The following is a 21652-nucleotide window of genomic DNA, read 5'->3' as shown; positions in this document are numbered from 1 at the left end:
CACCTGTTGAAAAACATATATCAATGAAACCAAGATAGAATAAAGATCACGTGAAATCGGTACTACGTTCTTAACCTCAATCACAACCGCGAGAAAACATTTTTTATCGACGCACACGATCGTCCCTGTACATAATTGGATGCACGATACACTCCTTTGTTCTACGCTCTTTGTTTCGATTGTTATTACCAATTTTACTTTCATCGCACGAAGACAACCATAACTAATACATAGTCGTGTTATTACTTGCATCAGTAACCATCACGCAATTTATCGCGGTCAACTTCCGACCTTCTTCGAAACGTTTCCTTCTGCGAGTTGCTCAGTAATCTTTTCAGTAGTATTTATCTTTAATTATGTAATCAAGTATATCTACGTTGCATCATATTTTCAAAAGGTACTTTGATTCATCGTTTCCAGGTATCGAAGTACAAATTAAAGTTGAGTCAATACATACCTCGCAAAAAATACATTGACCTCCAGAAGTCTATTGCCGGAAGTGTTACTTCTGCGCAAAAAGTTCTAATCTAAAAAGCCTTTTACGATAAATTTAAAACGTATAATGCGTTATAAGAATATTTATCGAACTAATACTAGCATAGCTGACTAGATTGGTCTTTTTATTCACTAAAAGACATAGTACAAGGTTTCTACGAGAGGAAAACCTTAAGAATAAATTCGTGTTATCGCGTGTACCCTTCAAAGTCTGGAATATCGGCCTTGACAAGATTCTCGTGTTTTCAATGATAAAACATTCAGGTGTCCCCTTTTTGGTGTCTATATTTACATATATTAAATCGAGGGACGTATATATGTGTATATTTTATAGTACTACCAGTGTCAACTATAAACGATACTAAAAAGGTATCGTTTCAACATAAGACTTGTTTTATTTTATTTTAATAAGTAATTATTTAACTTATAATAGAAAAGGAACACATCCTCCGCATACATGAGCTAATGGCTACAAAAAGTATTGGCATACCATTATATTTATTACATCTATATACTAATTAATTAAATTCAAGTATAATAGATTTCATATCATTTAATAATACTTTCATATGATTGCAATTTGATACTATGAAAATGAAATGTAGAATTTGATAAAAAAGCAATTCATTGGAAGATAAGGGTATGTGCTAATAACTTTTGTACCTGCTGTAGATGTATATTTTGCGTAAATCGTGCGACAAAGTTATTTTATCCGTTAACTTTTCGCGTTGTTTGGTTGTATCCTCGGCACAAAGCGTTTGTTCGCAACGTATGTGCGTGTGCACGCGTACGCGTATTGACATAGATGAGCGGCGCGATTTTTTTGCAGTGTGCAAGCGGTTACACGTGCCTGTCCCCTGTGGCCACGATCTGCAACGACGCGAATAAGCGGACGCTTACGCGCAAGCCCAAGAATAGACTTCCAAGCAACGTGAATTTTTCATTTGTTCGTTACGCGAATGCATCATTAAAATTAATTATTGGATGCATCAGCGAACTCCGGGAAAACGAGCTCAGTGTAATTACGCGATCTTATATAGTGTCCTTTCGGTCATAATACTTCATTCACGATCATCGTTCTGATAGGCCAGCTATTGATCGACGATATTATTTACTTTGAATTATTTAATCGTAGTTTTTTTATGATTTCATAACATGTGCAGCTGCAATGCAAATAGAAAGAAAACGAATAGGTAATCGCTTTGAGGTTAGACTTAAACGTTATGTATATTATGAATAAATTATTAACGCTGTTAAATGTTGTTTCTACGATCTTTCGTCTATTTTCTTTTATTAATAAATGAAATGGTAGCAAAGGACTATATAAATATAGTGAACACTCCATTTAACTAATTTCTTTCGTAGTCTTCTTTTAATTTGCGATATTTTGTAAAACATCGTATAACACTTTGCACTGAAACACGTCCAGTAAGCTTTTAATTGTTCCGTGCCAATCATCACGAAAGAATTCGGTCGATAGTGTTCGCGTCCGTAACGGGAAAAACAGCGTGACGCGTATTTCAAAACCTTTCCACCGAAGCGTCGCCATTGTGTCCGTTCGTTCATAGTTCAACAACAAACACTTTTAAATCCCGGACAAGTAACGTAAAGAAATAGAAGAGAGAAAGGAAAACAACAGCCAGTCAAATCAACGAGAGAAAAAGAAACAATCAAATCAATAGGTAGGCAACAAATCACTAGAATAAAACTGCCAAAAGTCACTCTAGCGACGGATACTAGAAACACCACCATAATTTCCCCTGAATTTCGTTGGTAAAACCCCCGAAATTCTACCGCGAAATGCCACCAAGAATATCGCAGCGCAAACGATAATAATACTTCACGACACTGAATGCATTCGCCGTGTAGCGACAAGATCTCTTTCTTCTTCCTTTCTTTTTTTCTTGTCTTTTCCTCTCAAGCCACATTCTCTGGTAAGACTTAAATACCCTGGAGGTTTCCACATTAGCGTTGGAGCGTCTCAGGGAGTCACGGAATGCGCAAAGCGACGAGACCGTAGCGAGAGATCGGTCGGTATCCGGAGAAAACACGTAGGCAGCAAGTTGCAAAATTCGTACTTGCGCAAACATCGTTTACCATGGAAGCGTAATGGGATGACGTTGTCGACTAGGATCGTGTGAATTCTTATCTGATTTGTCGATCGAGCCAAATTTTGCTCGTTACTGCAATTCGTGTCATCCGTTTGCTGGAAACGCGACATAACCAAGAAACATTGAACATCTGTAAAGGAAACCAGTTTGAAATAGAAAGTTAGAAATAGAAAATTGATATTAGCTCTATTTAAAATTTGTCTTTTACGTTTTAATTAATAGTTTTTAGGTTATGTTGGTCTCAGATAAAATGATATTTATGCGTCTTGCTTATTCTTAAGGGAAGGATTAAAATTTTATTTTAGATTGTGATATTGCTTTTACTAAATAATATAACTTAATCGACTAATTATGATATCCACATTATAGAAAATATGTGACTCGCTTTTAGAATTTTTGCAGATATCTTATGGTAGATGGTCTTTACAGTGTAAGCTAAACTCTTTGAGCAAACTGACGATATAGACCACGTGCAAAAATAGCAACCGTCTATGAATAAGTTATTTTCTAGTATATACCTTGTACTTGAATCGGAAAAATTGTTGCTGGAATATAAATTAGAGAATGCAACCGAGGCTTCTGAGAATCGTGCGACAGACAATGGCGTCCGGAAGTGGTGCGAGGCGAATGGCCGATAGTATAGCGGACGTATAAAAAAAATTTTAGTTCTAATCAGATTGAAATTAAACCCCCATAATAAACTTAACTAACAGTCAAAATAATAAATAAGGTGGGGAAGATAAGACTTAAGGAGGAATTAAAGAAGTAACCGAATAGATAAAGAAGCGGGAAACCAAGCTCACGAAATAATAAGTAATTCTAAGAGAATGAGTGAGAGATATAACTATGTATAGAAGGAAAAATACGTGAGAAGAAGTTTTAAAAATTGGGACATTTTTCTGGGTCGAAAACTCGAGAAAGAATGGTAATCATCGAGCACGTTAGGTTCTTGTATATTTTTGAGGAGAAATAGGGAATGAAATGTAAACAAGGTCGATGGTTACTTTAATCGTTTGATCTTTCACTGAAAAATAATAACACGAAAAATGAATATCTCTGGATGTGTATCAAGTGTAGCTATTCTTTTCAATATATCACATTCTTGCTTTGAAAGTGATACGATTTAAACTATCAATTTTGACATTCAATTGAAATATGCTACTTTCTCATAACGATATTTATTGTCATAGTAATATTTCTCTAGTAAATAGAAAAGCGTTTCCTTCGAGTTTCTTCGAGACTCAGTATTTCACTTTTATATAGCAAAGAAGCGATATCATCGGCAAATTTTGTTTGTTTTTAACTCCAATAAACAAATTGATGGTTAAGCTAAAAATTTCTCATGATGATGTTTCTCTAGCAAGTAGGGAAACATATTTTTCGAGATTTATCACTTTTATAATAAAAATGCGATATTATCGTTAAATATCGTAACATTCGTGCCTAATAAATTTTGTTTGCTTTCAATCTTAATAAACAAATGGATCGTTAAAGTAAACAGAAATCGAGCACTTAACATTCTGTTAACAGAATGTCCAAACAATTTATGGCTTGCGTAACTGCGATATTACTAACGTGTCTGTCTTTACGAGACAACAATACACACTAAAAACAATGGAAACCGCAATAAGGAATTATGATCTCATAAAGAGAGAGAAAAAACCGTATCATTGAAATACCACAGACGGTACTAAAAGAAACTTAACATTCGTAACAGTTATATCTTGAGACGCTTTTATCTTGACATGCATCATAAAAACGGTAATACAGCATTTAGAAATACATATTTCAACGAATGTTGGCAAAATGCAGAGTTTTAATTTTGTATTTTAACTCCGATAAACAAGTCTGCGTTCCGTCTGATTTATAGACATATCGTCGCTCGTACTATTTGCTGATTGTCAGAATTATATTGTCAATCTATTTATAATATTATGTTAAGTAATCCTATCGGTTAGAGAGTTTTGTTAGAATTAGTCGACGCAAATTTATTTCTCCAGTTTACATAAGAGTACGAAAAGAGTTTTATTCTTATTCTAGTATTATGTATTATTCTTGTTACGTGCTCTTTGCCAAAAGTCGAAAAATTATACAAAATTTCATAAAATTGAAAATGACGTTACTCTGATTTTCTTGGCTCATATTGTGTATATTGTACAACTACGGCATTACAGTGACGTCATTGAAATCCTGGCTGTTAGTACAGCCGGTAGGCGATATACCAAATACACGTGTTACGAAATAAAATGGTAGGATGCGTGTTCATTAAATCGGTAAACGAATCCATATCAGAACAGTAAATGCTAGATAGAAAAATTATACGAATATAATTAATGTATATATATTCAATGCATTCTAGTTTTTAATGTTAATTGAATAACAATTGTAATTACCTAATTATCGTTTAAGCGATTAATAAATGTATTACGCATAGTCGTGCAATTCTTTGTAACATTGAATCGCGCGTACCTAATTTTCCTTAAAAAATATATCACATTGTACGAAATTAATCTTATAGGAAAGATAGATGGTAGAACTGCTTAAAAAAAAACTTTCTCTTATCATTGGTACTATTTATATTAATTTAAACGGTTCAACATAATTTCTTCAATGTCCAAAGTATAATTTTTCTTATGATATGAAAGAAAGAAGAAAAAGAGATATTCATTCAAAAAAAAGATTATTTGAACATTTAATAAAGTAAAGTATCGTTTAATTTCTCATAAATTTAAATTCAATGTGTTTAGCGAGCGTCGGTTCAGCACCTATAATTAACTAGAAATCGGCAAGATGGCTGACTGCGACTCATCCAAGAAAACGGTTGTTCTAAAAAAGTATTGGTTGCATAGCTGGCGTCATGTTCCCTAGGTACAAGCAGCGTAACGGTAGTATTCCAAAGGAACGATGAAATCAAAATTTCATCCACGCGATATCGCGTTCGATTGAATTGTGAAATATAGTTGGCAAGTAATCGCAAAAATGTGTTATCCATGTTGTAGGCTGGCACCGAGTTCTGGCTTATTTGTATGCGGCTGAAACATTAGCGAATGAATGATGTAGATCGCAATCATTAATTTCACTTTCATCCTTGCGACCATGCGCTTTAGCTGTAACAGATATCCGTGTTACCTGAAAGCTAGATCGGCGTGGTTATCACAATTCAGTTGAAAGCGATTACTGTGTCCTATTCTGCTACTATTCACTCTTTGTTACATTATACGTTACAGATTTCACTATCCACTCCATCGTGTCTAATAGAAGAAAATTAATTTCTATATCTATTTTTGATTAGCTTTTAACCAGTTAACTGCGTACGACGTGTATACACGCAAATTCAAAACCTTATTTCGATGCGATTGACGTGTATACTCGTAATTGCTTGATTTTAACTACGCACCCTGTAAGGGATTTTTGAAACTAAACTCCGCAGATAACAGGTTAATCATAATGTTCTACAAGTAATTATACAATTTACTGACTCTCTTCAATTTAGCTATTTTATTCCGATATCGTTTTACGAAATCAGAATTTATTATCTTCTTATTTACCTTTACAAAATAAGATTCATTTATCCATTAATCGTCAAACTTATATATTATATATAAACTTTTGTTATATGTACATACTAAATTCTTTTTTGTTCGGTTTACGTTCAATAGAATTCATAATTATGCAGAATTCCCTTGATTTTAATGTGAGCCGTTGCGTGTTAAACAGTTCCACATCTATATGTAAATAGAGTCTCGTTCCAAACAGGAAACCTTCAATTTTTCCACCACCTAATATGTATCATTTTTTTCAATTGCTATCTTATTTTCGAAATAGTTCATTCTAAAGTTGTTGTAACGGCGTAACGATCGTTTTACGTGATAGATTTGTACAAGCTTCGAAAGAAAGTAAAGTAAAAAGGACACGAAGGAGAAAAATTCGACGGAACGAGATTTCACATTCAAAAGAACGCGTCGAAAAGGTGAAGCTGTCAGTCGACGTTACACAGCGCTCGAGGCACACATAGTTTGTTTTCACACGGTAGTCGTATGTACCGTTATCGTCTGTCGCGATCGCATTTTATCGTTGCCATTCCATCGAAACTATTTTTTCCTCTTAATATTCAACCGTTCGCCGTTGTGCAACGATCGAGTCTTCGGATAAAATCGAACGTTGAATCGATTCGATAGATTCCGTTTGGTAACGGATGAGAACAACCGTAGATAGTGAATATTTCGTACATGTACTGCAAAAGAGTCACAACTTTGAATAATTCAATTCTGTGTTAGAAGTACATTAAAGTCTTTAAAATCCGATTTCAGGGGCCATGGATGGATAAGTGCAAAAAATATTTCATCATTGCCTTTGATATGTTTAATATAAATAATGTTTTTATAAATTTATGAATAATTCCTTTTTTCACCATGGAATAGAGACAAGCTTTTCGATGGGAACGATTGTGTATCTCAGCTGCGCCACCATGCGTTTTGATCAGGAAACACGTAAGCATTTCGCACTAGTTCTAAGATCTTATCGAATGTTTCATAAATCGATGTACACTCCGGTGACAACTTTTATCTATGACTATTGCACGTTACTGTCAGAAGCCTCGACCGCTTCCGCATTGGTTGATAGTCATTTTGAATGCGCAGTAGAATTTCACAAAATAAATTGCAGATTGAATATTAATCCGTATTAGCGGAAATGCATTCACAGGTGTTGTGGTTGCATTACTGGTAATAACCCTACGTAGTTAAATACAAGCATAAAATGTAGAATTCCCAACATATTGCTCATGTGAAATCGTAACAAGCATATTATCACAGAATATATCATGCTGTATTATAAAAGTTTATAATTTTTCGATTTAATTGCACTACAGTTACTTAATAATAGCTAATTGATTTAAGCTACATAAGCTAATAACATCAATATGATATTTCACGTCCATAAAGCGATATCGAAGTTATCGGAATCCTAACTTGAAATTTTAATGTACATTCCAGTAATATCAATAAGATAACGAATAGTTCTACGATCGTTCAAATTAAGTTTCATAGCGTTCTCGTTCGATCTATTGATCGAGTATCGATTTAAGATAGTTTCTAGGATGCACACACATGACCAGGAGAAAATTTTCGCTAGTTTCTCCTGGTACCGGCAGTCTCGCCGATACTTTCGCCTAGTAAAACGAATCGAATATACCGTTACCGAGTCCATACATAGCCATTTAATATCTCGTTTGCCACTATTCAAAAGAATAATCGTCTGGACAGATAAAAACAACTTTGCAGTCTACCTGACTGATAGGACTCGTTTTCGCTGCAACGTTCAGTTTGAACGTCATCGCTGATACGCATGCTCGATATATCGCAGAATGTCTGCCCGCGATACATATTTTTACGTTGACTTCTGTGAACACTGTGATAAAGTACGATGCTAAGTTGACGATATTTATCGAAACTGCAACTTTATGGAACAGACGATGCGATATAACATAGTTTCTTTTGTGCCAGAACTATGAATGTGTAAATTTGTTTGATAAAAAACAATGGGTAATTTTAAAAGTTATGCAGTTTAGTGACCTTTCCTAATCTCAACTATTTCACTCGTGTTTCGTTTTACAAAATAAGGGAAAATTTTAAAATATGACGCTTTCGTAATAAAATACAAACTATACTAGTCCCTTGATTGATTTTCTGTTTTACCGACGAAACAAAACAAAGCTTGTCGAAAAAAAGAACTGCTATTAACTAATCAAAATTAGAAAAAATTACTAAACTGCGTGATTGCCTTTAATTTTTCGTAGGATATAGAATATCTATCGCTTTCGAAACACAAAGCAAGAGGTCTGTAAAGAAAGATATCGCGCATTTGTATCGTTGTAAAATCAATCAGCCAGTAAATAGGATTGCAAGATATCATCTGACGATATCGTCTGCAACAAATCGTCACAATGACATCGAACTGTCGGACAATAGATTTTCCACTCGCTCCGTAAATTTACCTAGGCCTTGTCGATAAATCAACGTTTCACAGTCGCGAAAGAATGGTAATTTATACTAGAAGGTTCGCGTAACGACCATTTCGACAATGCCTTTTTCTACGCTTGGTACCAACCGGTCACGTTTCGTCCATGTTTTCACGTGAACAACGAATGTAACGGCGCCTCTCGAGACAGGAGTGCGGAATCGTCACGATGAAAAATCGCAAGTAGATGTTTGCAATAGATTTCCAACGATTGATTTACTGTACGATCACGCGCGATCAGAAGCTAAGAAGGGAAGAAGGGGAACGATTTACGACAAGCATGTGACGAAAGACCTTCGCTACCGCGTACTAATATTCGCGGAACCATTGCCATTCAGCAGTTTCGAGCGAATTTCCTCAGCATCGCTAATTCGATACGCTGGGCTTAGTCATGCTGTTTCCACGCTTGCTTTCCGGATTAGGATCGTGTTTGTTGTCGGAAACTCCCTGTTGTATTGTATTTTATGCTAATCACTCGGTCATACACGATTTCACACATAATCACAAATTAACGACTCGTTTTCGTTAGTCTTGAAGGTCGTATACATAGTTAAGTGCTGTTAATTGTTGGAGAAGAATTTTTCCGTCTATAGTAGAAGATTTTCATAATTCGTTTTCTAATTTGTCCGATTATTTTCATTGTAAATTACATTTAAAGAATGAAATTGAAAGATTAATTGGAAATTGGATCGAGTCAGTTTACTTTTAATTCGTTGTTTTCACTTATTAAATTTGTTATTTTCAGTTGGAATTGGAGAAGAATGTTTGCCTAACGTTCAATTCAGGTTAAGTGAATTAATCAGAAGGATTATTTTGTAATAAACGAAGCTATTTATTAAAGCGTATTACAAAATGATTTGAGAATGTTCGCGAGTCGCTGATATCGAAAAGTGAAAATTTCGCAGCTACGGTCCCTTAACTCCGCCAACTCTCGATGTTGCATAAGAAATGAGTCATGAACGTGTTTAAAAAAAAAATATAAGGAAGCAAGAAATCGAAAATTATCAGCCAAGTATCACCCTTTCCCCGTGGACAAGCCAGTCCACTGGGACTGCGTTCTCATTTTTTATTTATCAGAAACAATTAGCAGTTGCCTTTAAACGTTACCAACAGGTTATACGTCTCATTGTTTCGCGTCTGCCTTCGCTTTCCATCGGTGTTCGATAAGGAAACTCTTCCTGTATAAGATCTCTCTAGGAACCATTGGAGACAATTTCTAGTTATTTTTCTATTTCGTAAAGGAATGAATTAACGAATGGGGAAAATACAAATTCGATTAACCCTAGAACTACTTAAATAATAAATATGTGATTTGTTAATAAAATTTCCTAGGTCCACAATGATGCACTTTTGTGAATTTCAATAATTTTTCGTATAAGATTTACGTAGAAGATTTTTTTCTCGTCTTTTATTTATTTTTCATTTTCTTTTCTATGGTCAAGGATGTCGTAGTCCTTGACAGTAGTAATATTAAATACAAATGTGGCAGAATTATACGGAGTAAAAACTTGCAACACAAAAAAATTAAGAAAACAGAAAAAAAGATTAAAAAGAATTTATTCGATATAATCTTATCGGTAATCTAATACTGTACCATAAGCTTTCTTATTTTATCTGCATTTATTATTTCGCTTAATATGTACGTTTCTATCGTGGATAAATGGAAGTTTCAAAATGTTTTCTAACAAATCGCCATGATTATCTTCAGTTAAAAGTTATTAATATCAAGTTACATGTTTCCATTAATGTTTTCCTGTGCATGTTTTTCATTAAATGTTTTTTCTAAATAAACGGATTGTTATTTGCCAATAAAAATTAATATTTATGAGATAACAAGTACTGTACACTTCGGTGATATCATGGTGTATAGTTTTAAATTTAACACCAGATGACATATCGGAGGCGGAGTAATGACGTACGTATATGCATGATTGTTGTGAATTCTCTCTCGAGCTGTCCACTTACTGTCTAATCGACATAATGTTTTATTCTTTTTTTTAAGGTATTGTTGGAAAATGTGAATTTTGAAAGAGAAAAGAAATTCGGTCTTTAATTATTTTAAAAGAAAATTTCTCTTCAGTTCTTAAGAACTTTGTTTTTCTCCTTTTATATATGTATTTTAATTATTAGTTTTATATGTAGATAAAATATCGCTCATAAGTATCGGAATAATGGAAACTTCGCAATTCATTTTATTTCTATTGTAGCTTAAATATTTGAATTACTTAATATATATTGTCAGAATAAATTTGAACTGTAATATATATCTCGAAAATAAACTCCCTCACTTTTTATGATAAATGCTATGAATGAGTGATGAATGAATCGCGTATATAACATGAAACGTATTAATTATTTTGGTCTTTAGATCGAAGATAAGCAATCTATATTACCTATACAGGAAAACGTAAGTGTTTGTTGTAGTATTATTTTTCTTGAATATATCTAGCTGACATTAATGCCACTTGTTTTTAACTAATATAGATAACGCATCTGGGTTAGTTGTTTTCGAAGTCCCGATAATCTTATGATTAATATAAATTCCGATATTAATTACATAGTAATTAGACTCAAATTTTCGCAATAAAAGGACTATACCCAAGACGGTGTAAGACCAACAATTTAATCGTATAAAATGTGTACTACAGAAATGAAACTGACTTTCTCCGCCAATAACAGATAAAGTTTCGATAAGGAATCGGTCAAAGAAATGCGTTCGAAACACGTGGAACAAGGTATCAAGAAGCTTAAGCAACACTTTATCGGGAAATGGAATATAAAAGACTTATCTACTTAAAACAAATAGCCCATTGAAATTAGCAACCTAACTACGGAATAATCCACGATCAATCATCTTCTACTAAGTAATACATTTTATACCGTGACGCATTAACTTCGATTGACTGGAAATGTTGCAAACAAAATATTGAATGGTCACTCGATACGACTGATTTATACTTTTTTATTCCTAGAAAGATTTCTAATTATCTCGTTCGTTCTTTTTTTTTCTTTCTTTTTGTAAATATTTAACGACTAGTTAAAGATCTATACAGATTGTTTATCGAAGTAAATTTCATTACTCCGAGGCTATCTCCACCGATTTTATAGTTCTTTTCCGTGTAACGAAACTTCGTAGAAACGTGATCGATAAATTGACGTCAGAGTTTTACAGCTTTCCTTGATTTCGATGTTTGCGTACAAAAAAAAATTACACAAAAAATAACTCAAATGCCACTAGGTCCAATCTCTTTTAACCAAAATTATATAGCTATTTAATCGATTAGTATTCTACCTCGATGCTCGTCGAACGATTTCACGGAAAGCAATCAAGACAAATTAGATGCAAATTCTTCATGGTCGTTATCCTCGGATTCTTCTATAAAGCATGGTCGTGCTTATGCTTTTGAGAGCCCTAGGCGTGAATTTATTACCAGAACTAATTAAGTTTGAAATTTTGTTGCAAAATGTGATCCCATTGAGAATAAGGCCTCAACTTTACGCCTAAGACGCCTTATGGTAAATGCGTTTAAATATTAAACTAGCGTTTCATAAAATAAAATAAAAATATTGTATATGTACTTATTTATTTATTTATTTATTTATTTATAATGTATCTTTTTTTTCTAGTTTTTTTTCTAGTTTTGCGAAAAGTTCGCGACGCCAAAAAATTATTCAAAGTAGGTCCGTGATAAACAAATGATTAAGAACCGCTGTATTGGACAATTATGGTAACCAGAGATTGCTCAAAAAAGTATCGTCCTGTTCGAGACATTTGACTGTAAAAAGATTACAGAATCAAGATAAAAGATTCTTCAAGAACGAGCAACCGACCTTTGAATCTACAAAGTGTTTCACGATCAGGGTCATCGAGTTTAAAACGTAGAATTGTTTAGAATAAGTGGGTTGTAAAGAAGATTGTTATGGAGGTTTCGACTGTTATTCAGATTTAAATGATGATTTATCGTGGTCTGTTTTGTGGCTTGAAACGCGATGCAAGTAAAAATTGCGCAGTTCTTCGCAATGAAAGGACTCAAGTGTTTGGAAACAGTGAGAATCTTGTTGGACATATGTTACAGAGATAACGGCGAAGGTTATTTGTACCGTAATAAAAATCGATTGCAAAGCAAATTTATAGTCTCTAAAAGTTTTATAATCTCTTTGTACTCTTAAAGATTTTGTTTTCTTGCATGTATATTGCTAAGACTACACGATATGCAGAGATAATAAAAAGTACCTTAGCGAATTAACTAAGGTCTTGTCGTCGTATTCTGAATACCAATTGGCAGAATATAAATTCCTCATAAACTTGTTTGTAGAACCAACGACCTCAGCAAGTGCGCCATGACCTTCAAATTCACATTGTTGAGATACCGTTAATTCCTGCAATTTCCGCATTGATTTTTACATCCGTAATCTTTTCGCAACAAAATTTACTTTATAAGTTCCCCTAAATCTGATGCATTTATGGATGATGATATTTATACATAATGTATTGTATATTAAGTATCTTTATAGAAGATATCAAAAATAAGAATTAATTCTTCCCTAAATCCCCTAAATCCGATGCATTTATGGATGGTGATATTTATACATAATGTATTGTATATTAAGTATCTTTATAGAAGATATCAAAAATAAGAATTAATTTGTGCAACCCAACGTTCTATCACTTTGGCATTTGCGAACGATCATTGGGCGAAATGTACATATTTCGCGATACGTTATAGTTCATGCGAAACTGTAGGTGCGTTCTAATGAAAAGACACGCGACGAGAGTGATACATGGCTCGTAAACGCGAAAGGATTAATTAACGTGTCAAGGTGATATATTTAATATATTTTTAACGTATTTTTATCATAAGGCCTCATTGATATTCTAAATAAAGTTACTAGAAGTTTAGATTAAAATTAAAAATATTAGAGGACCGATATAGCGAAGACAATAAAAAACAGAGAAAGTTTGCGTCCTCGAAGATAATTATGTGTCTTGCACCATGAACAAATTGCATTGATGAAAGTTTCACAAGGCCAACCTTTCCTGCACATTGTTACTGCAACATCAGTGTTTCGAAGCATTTCAAAGTTGTGTTACAATGATATATTTAAAATGAAATTTTTTAATAGCAATAAATAATATAAAAATGTATAACACGTAATGGTATATATAAAATTGGAAAATAGTATTTATTGAATATATAAATACATAGACAACGTTTTAGATTTTGTATAATTATTGCTTAAGTTTTATAGGTTTCATAGATCTTACAAAAGAAAAGGAAATCTTAGATGTTATATAGCATACAGGATGCGACCGAATAACGCGTGCAGGCATGAAGTGATTTTTTATGAAATAACAAAAAGAAGATATAGAATAACATTTTTTTATATGAGGCTTCGTTTTCGAAAAAATCGAGTTCAAAAACTTATCAAGTATTACTCAAACATGGCTGATTCCAGACTGGACAAGAATAAGTAATCGACAGGACGTTATTCTACGCGTGAGAATGAAAATGTAGAACGAAATTTTTCCACGCTAGGCTTTGTTTCTACGAAAAATAAATTGGATATTTATTACACGCATATACTAGACCAATGCTCAACTAAACATGTTCAGACCCTCTATCTTCTTGAAGATGAAGCCTCAAGCGGAAATTTTACTACTTATTTTTATTACGTAGAATAGGCTCCCGCTGGTCGTTTATTCATACTCAGTCGGTAATTAGCCAAATTCCAGTATACCTGACAAATTTTCCATTTTCTCAACTTTCTGAAAAACCAAGCCTAAAAAGATTTCATTCCATATGTTGTAAGAAGATGTGAAGTTCAGGCATCTGGGACAGCCACCCGGCCTCCGTCACCCTCGACTGTGGAAGGAGAAAGCGTCAACACTTGAGGGTATCATAAATTTGATGCCCCCTTCCGGACGGTGTTCTGGGATTAACGGGCCCCGACGTTCTACGAATGTGACGCTTGATATTTTCGAGTATTCGTACAATTCCCGAGGTAACACGACACGAGTTCGGCATTTCTGCATCTATAGAACGTGCTGTAAACGCAACTACCTTGAATTCACCTTTAGTACTTTGTCATAATTTTCTCCTTATTTTGTCACGATCAAACATTTCATATCCGCGTACATGTTATTCGGTCCACATCTTGTATTAGCATTATAAAATTCATTAATTTGTATATATATATAATTTACTCTCTCATATGTTTTGTAGATCAAAAGATATCAATTGTCAAGCGATACATAAGAATAAGATATCAAATGGCTGACAATTTCAAACACGATCGCGCCTGCCTGATGCAAAATCAAGCGAGCCAATTGCTGTTTTCGACACCTAATGTCTCGTATTAAGTTAAAAGAAGGAAAAACGTGTTTATGTATACTATATACACCTCGGTGTAAGGGGAAACGTGTCCGTATCATGGATTTTAACGAGATCTCTCGTGTCGCGAAGTGAAATCACGTTCTCACGAGCGAAGAAGCACCGAGAAAGCAATCGTCGTCGCCACGTGGCGTTGAAACAAGATCTGTCGGCGAGCGCATCGTGCGTGAATCGCGATAACGTTTCTTATCGGCATCTGGCGAAAAATGAGAGCGTGGCACGACACGAACGAAGGTTTTTGCTTCGAATCGCACAATTTCGCAATTTTTTTTTTTTTCGACCTTCTTAATTAACAACAGCCGGAAAAGCTCATCTTACCATTAAGTCTTTTATTTGTTAAAATGCTGGGACTTTCTTTTTTAATTCCTCAGAGGTATTGGAATCAGATTTTATTTCAAATTATCCGTTATATGATAACTTGCAGATAACAAAATTGATGCATATGCGGAATTAGTTGTGCCTTGTCCTGTTCGTTACTCTGAGATTGAAGAGAAAATGTCGATTATTTTGCGCAAAGTCGTACGTTTGGTTTCGGGTAATAATTTTAAATTGATTACAAATAGAATGAAACATATTTTTAGAAGAAGTTATGATTCCTAAGAAGAAGGTAGATGAGGTAAGACGAAGTAAATAAATTTAACGTTGTTAGAGTAAACCTCTTAAGTTTATCTTAATTTTAAAATGCATCTGCCTGTATAATCGAAACATGGAAAATAGTTCATAAAATGCCTCGAAATATCCTTTTATTATATCGTGCTATCGACGCAAAGAAAATAAAAAATATTAAATAAAGAATTAGAAGTAAACTACTAAAAGTTTCAGATATTCATAAAAAAAATAATAATGATACAAAAAGACACAAACGTATACGAGTGAAATTTTAGATTGTGCAGTACCAGTCTTTCCTTACTGTCAAAAATAGCTTGAGGAAGTGGTTTCATGCTCGAAACATTGAAATCACATTATCCTCACGTTTTCTACTGATCGATTCACTCGCGAACGTAATACGTCGGACTTATCGTCCAAGAACTTGATTCCTATAAATAATTGTCACGAAACAATTATCGCAATTATCGTTCAAGGTTTAAATCATCCTTGCTGTTGAAAATCGCGTTCCCAATTAAATACTAAATACACGTTTTAGATAAGATTGAAGAATTCATAACTTCATCGGAGAATAAGCGTGTAACAGACTACATATCGAACGATTTCGTGATCTGTCTCGAGTTTCGTGTTTTAACACGCGATAAACAACCAAAGTAAAACGCATCTATAAAAAGGATTTCAGGAAGTGTATTTCCACAAGATACATCATGCACGTATTGCGTTTTGATAAACAAACAACATACGTAAATTGCATTGAACGAAAAGAATGAAGAAAAGCTACGTAAATAAAATAAATAATAAAAAGGAAAGTTAAGAAATGTACGAAAAAAAAAAAAACAGAACGCGGTGCATCAGATATCTTTGGAATTCTGGACGAAGATGTTAGAAAGAATGACACGAATTAAATCAAAACTATTGCGAAGTATTTGGGTTTACAAAAATTTCCAGTGTTAACGATGTTTAAGAAACCGTAAAAATTTCGAAATGCTTGAGAAAGTTGCATAAATCAAACACAGAAAGTCGTAAAAATCGTAAGAATTTGAAGGAACGTTGAGTTCATGTACACAAAAATTGTGCGTAACATTTGAAAATATCTGGCCGAGACCTAAAAGACTCACCGTGTCACCCATTCAGTGATTCTTTTACGAGCTTCACAAAGCAAAAATATAACGATTTGTCGAAGGAACGGTCTTGTCTCGCGAACGTGACCTCGTATCAGAAAAAGATGAAACTCATCACTTAACGTCAATCCATCGCTCTTCGTCAGCGTGGTTCACCGAAGAAGAAAAGCGTCCTCATCTTTTTGCATTCCGCGCGCCGATAACCGCGTGTCTATCAATGAACGTCAATCCGTGAATGAAAAAAATAATCGATACACACGTCTAGGGGGGCGAAGAAGATACTTCATGGTATTATCGCAAGGTTAAATAGCGAAACGAGCTGCTGTAAATACAAAGAAAGAAATTTGGCTTTGTCTATAAGTGGATTATGATATATTTATATTTGATTATATTTAATATTTGAATGTTGTAAATCTCTAGTAGATAAAGTAAATAGAAATAACTTGGATCAAAGTAAAAAGTTTGAATTTTTTGATCAATTAGATCGTGTGCTGAAGCGAGTCGAGTGGCTCATGAATCCGATTCTTGAGTAATTCGAATGATTTACAAAGTTCGGTTTTCAGATAACTCGAGCGATTAAAAAATTCGATATTTGCTTGAGCGATTTAAATTAATCCAAAAAATTCTATACTTCAGTTTACTAACGAATCGAGATCGATTCGAATCTAAAATTTTCGATTAATATTATGACGTTTGACTTCCCTACAATTTAATTGCGATTTCAATCTAATCGAAACCACGCAACGCTTGAGAATTTGAGTACACTTAAAGTAGCACTCGACCATCAACTTGAAAAAAGCTCAACATATATGGAAATCCCTGGTATTTATGATCTGTTCTACTGTCTCCCATGTTTTTGTCTTTCTGCTTCTATCGCTCTTTTCGTTTTCTTGTTCCAGGGACTGAGAGATATCCTCAGAAGGGTGTCGTGAAGCAAGTAGCTTCAAAGCTGCTAAGGGCGCTGTCCGAGAAAGGACTGGCCTTGCTCGTCAACCACGGCATTCCAGAATGCAAGGTACGCATTTCCATCGATACTCGTTCTACATCGTAATCGTTGGATCGTACAGCATTTCGAACATTAGGTACACGTATCAGGACACTTGCGTAATTATACGCGTCAAAATGTGTTAACAAGTTGAATGATCGGAATATTTGAAAAAATAAAATTCAAAATTCTGTTGAACGTGTTTATCAAAAGTTTTATGATAGTTTAAGCTTGGTTGAATAGAATACGTATTTTTAAATATTTATATGTTAAATAATTTTTAATTATTTATATACATATATTTACGTATGAACACTTACGTATTACAGAAAAGAAATATAAGTCTATTCTTATAGACTTCTCTGATGTTAATATACTAAATGTACAAAATTTAATAATATATTTGATATAAAGATTAAATTATCGCTCAGTTTTTAATTTTTTCATACTGAATCTCTGTGCTCTAGGTTCCTAGTATCTTAATTTTATTCCTGAAATGTATCGAGAATAAGGTATGACAAGAGATACTATATCTTGATTTTACTATATTTTTAATGTATGTTTTCACCGTTTATATTCAAGTTTAGTTATAATTGAACTCTGAATGAATAAATACATACGTTACGGTATTTAGGCAATCGAATTACTTACTATCGCAAAATACTATACAAATAATCAAGTTCCAAGCGTCTACTCACGTTTCAAGCATACAATGTCGTTTTAGTAAAAGGAGTGGCCGACTCGAATTTCGAATATTTGACTCGGTTCAATAACCAGAGCCTCTACCCCAGCTTCGATGTCACCCGCTTAAATTTTGTAAAACAAACATTTTCCCACTTCCAGTTGCTCGAATCGTTAATTCAACTTAAATTTCACCCACTTTGTTAATTGGAATTCTCAAATTTCTCCATTAAAGATTATAAGGAAGGAAGGCTGTAATTTTATACTGATTTAATTAAGCATGAATTATTTAAAAAAAAAGAGAGCATATATCCAGTTGCAAAAGTGTAAGCTTGTTAAATGGGCAGAAGTATTTTTGATGGCCACGCGTTCCATCATATTACACGCACGATGAGACCTTACCTTGTAACAAAACTCGCGTCCTCGGCTGACTTACAAAATTACTATCTCTCATGGAACCAGAATTAAAGGAGTCAAGGCGAAGTACGACGAAATTTACGTCAAAGGAAATAGGTATAAAATTCGCAAGGTTGCAGCGAAAAAAAAGAAATTTAACCCCTTAACGTGCAAACTTTTCGTTGGTTTATCACTGAAAATGATAACACTTTTTACGATATGAGAAACGAATAATAAAAATGAATGATACGCATTCGGACATTTACTCGTTACATTTGTTGCAAAACTAATAGCTTTATTTAGTATCTTTTATTATAAGACACATATGATGCGAATGAAGTAACATTTTTTATAATAAAATAATTAAAGGATACAAATTCTGAAAAATGTTAGATTGCAAGTACACAAAGCTTACATAAAGGTATTTATTGTAATAAAAAATATCAAACAATATCCCAATATTTATGGGTGACATTGTATTCTCTTTCTTTTATTTTTTTTTTTTTTTTTTTTTTATAAAATATAATATATTTTAGTGTAAGATATCGCAGCTTCGATTGGTAAAAATCAGTGGTTAATTGTTAAGGCTACGCACGTATATAATTGTTGATCAGTCGTAAGATTATGTCAACGGAGATTTCTTAATGCCCTCGTTACGATCATACGTCATGACAAATTTTCAAGGGTTCGAAGATAATGTAATAAGTGGATTTTACGCGATGACCTTGCCGAAGTTGGTGAGACCTCGTATCAAAGAAGAAGCCCGTTATCATGACCGGTTCGTTACAATTTCACGAGATAATTCGCGCGTGATCTACTATAAATACGCGAACGTATTTATCGTTTATCTTTACGCTACGTCCACCCATACAATGTATTAATTCATTTGGCGCGTACGCGTAATACTTTGCCGATGACTTGCAACTGAATGGGAATGAACATCCGGTATAATTGACAATTTGGAGTTTTGCAATTGTTACGAAAAAAAAGGAACATTTGCTTAAATAAGGAAAATTTGAAAACTTACGATCGGAAATCTAAAATTGAGAATTGAAATTTTTGAATTCTCAAATTGAAAATTTCGAAATTTGAAGGTGTAAAAATTGGAAAATTAAAGAATTCCGATATGATGATTCAAGAATTTAAAAATATTTGTAAGCTCAAACATGTTTATATCTTCCCCCCTTTCTTTTTACTATGAGAGTTGGAATATTAGAAAAGATACAAGTCTGAAGGAATTTTACAATGAATATTAGAATAGATCCGAAGAAAAAATATTCAGCACCTGTATCGTACCGTATTATGGGTTCTTCCATAATGAATAAACAAATTTCTTTCGCATGCTTGATAAATTCCATCTAAGCAGTTTAGCATTAATTATGGTGATTGATAGCTTAGCATCAAGTAAGGAAGGTACTTAGAAAATTAATTAATTATTGGTATATAACTAGTTCGTTCAAACAAATTCAATGATTTGATTTCTCTTAATTATCAGGAAACAATTATACATATCCAACAAGATACCTAACCCCAATCTTAGACCAGACAACTGAAAAACAAGTCGGAAAGATACGCTTTACAAAACAAATGTTTCATCTATTACATTTTGTATTATTTTTGTTACTTTCATTAAAATTTTAATATCAAAATTATTTGTTACATTCTCTTTGAAAGACTTCCTCAAACTTCATTTTCTCACTGCGTTAGTTCTTGACTATTTTCCCCATAAATTGCACTAAAGACCTAAACAATATGATCGCCCGCTGCACATGCACATTGTATGTGCATCGATATCACTTTAACATATACTTTTTTCTATTTTAAGGAAAATATCAACTACAAACTAAAAAGCAGAATCATATCCACATTTGAGACATTTTTCCAAAGAAGAAAAAGGAAAACCAACTAATTGGATGATTACATTTGTAATATAGGAAATTCCCTATTGGTCGCACCTTAATTTCTTATCAGACATTGCGTAAAAGATACATTACACATCAATAATAGATAACACTAAAGCATTCACTATTTCACAAATTTCACTGCGCCATCTGTTACAGTAGTGCTTCGCTAACTCACTATGAATTGATACCTTAACTGGTCAGTTATCGAGGGAGATATGTATCTTTAAAATTCTGAATATCTTTATTGATATGTATACCTGATTTCTTTATTTTACATACATGACACAAAGGCCTTTTTACATAATTAAATTTGTCGTTTCACAATCGACGAATGAAATGGATAACAAACTAACTCTTAATTTGTAAAATTCACATTATATTTAAAATGTAAAACTCGCAAAATTTAAAATTTATTAATTTTCAAATTGATTATACGTATCACCAAATTTCTAAATTTTCAAATTCCTATATCTCAAAATCCCTAAATCTTCATATCTTTGTGTCTAAAGATATCGCAATTTTGAAATTTGTACTAAAAAATACTAAAGTACTAAGTACTAAAATTTGCCTAAAAAATTTATAATTTTTTAAAATTTTGCTTTGTTACCAAACTATTCTTATCACTGTGCAATGGTAATTTATGATCTGTAAAACTTCACTATACAATAATATTAGTTCGGTCATTCTGAAATTCCGTCTAAATACAAATTTAGTTAGCCAGTTAACCAAACACGCTCCCTCCTGAAAAAATTCCATGTTACTTTTCGACGGTCCTACAATTCGCAATGACGTCACAATATTTCGTTATCAGCCACATACACAGCTCAATTGGTTCAAACAAACCGTCGGTTTTAATTACCTCGGCTGGAATCGAATTAAAAATTATTGGCGAGAGGAATACGAGTGATGAGGTTAGGAAAGGGGGAAGACTAGCGAAAACAAG

At 33.4% G+C, this 21652-nt stretch overlaps 1 protein-coding gene and 1 long non-coding RNA gene across 8 annotated transcripts in view; one reads left to right on the top strand and one right to left on the bottom strand.

The window, feature by feature from the left end:
• Positions 1-21652, top strand: part of LOC100643158 (proline hydroxylase buaE) — a 44262-nt gene that overhangs the window by 18265 nt on the left and 4345 nt on the right. Inside the window, exons 1-3 of one of the 7 annotated variants that reach the window (XM_012308516.3) lie at positions 7060-7096; positions 14439-14627; positions 17643-17758. In XM_012308516.3, the coding sequence (XP_012163906.1) occupies positions 7075-7096; positions 14439-14627; positions 17643-17758 (327 nt within the window). In that variant the 5' untranslated portion in view covers positions 7060-7074. Of the gene's footprint in view, positions 1-7059; positions 7097-14435; positions 14628-17537; positions 17566-17642; positions 17759-21451; positions 21621-21652 lie in introns of those variants that run through there. The other 6 variants (XM_003395450.4, XM_012308517.3, XM_048406007.1 and 3 more) reach the window with 6 other exon arrangements.
• On the bottom strand, positions 1754-3225 carry LOC125385137. Its single transcript, XR_007224141.1, has 2 exons — positions 3125-3225; positions 1754-2736 (listed from the first exon to the last, which is right to left on the bottom strand). It is a non-coding gene; the product is annotated as an uncharacterized LOC125385137 (long non-coding RNA).

This window comes from Bombus terrestris, chromosome 5 (assembly GCF_910591885.1).
Source record: "Bombus terrestris chromosome 5, iyBomTerr1.2, whole genome shotgun sequence".
NCBI lineage: Eukaryota > Metazoa > Arthropoda > Insecta > Hymenoptera > Apidae > Bombus > Bombus terrestris.
Note: the sequence above shows the minus strand (reverse complement) of the source record. Positions and strands in the feature narration are given on the sequence as shown.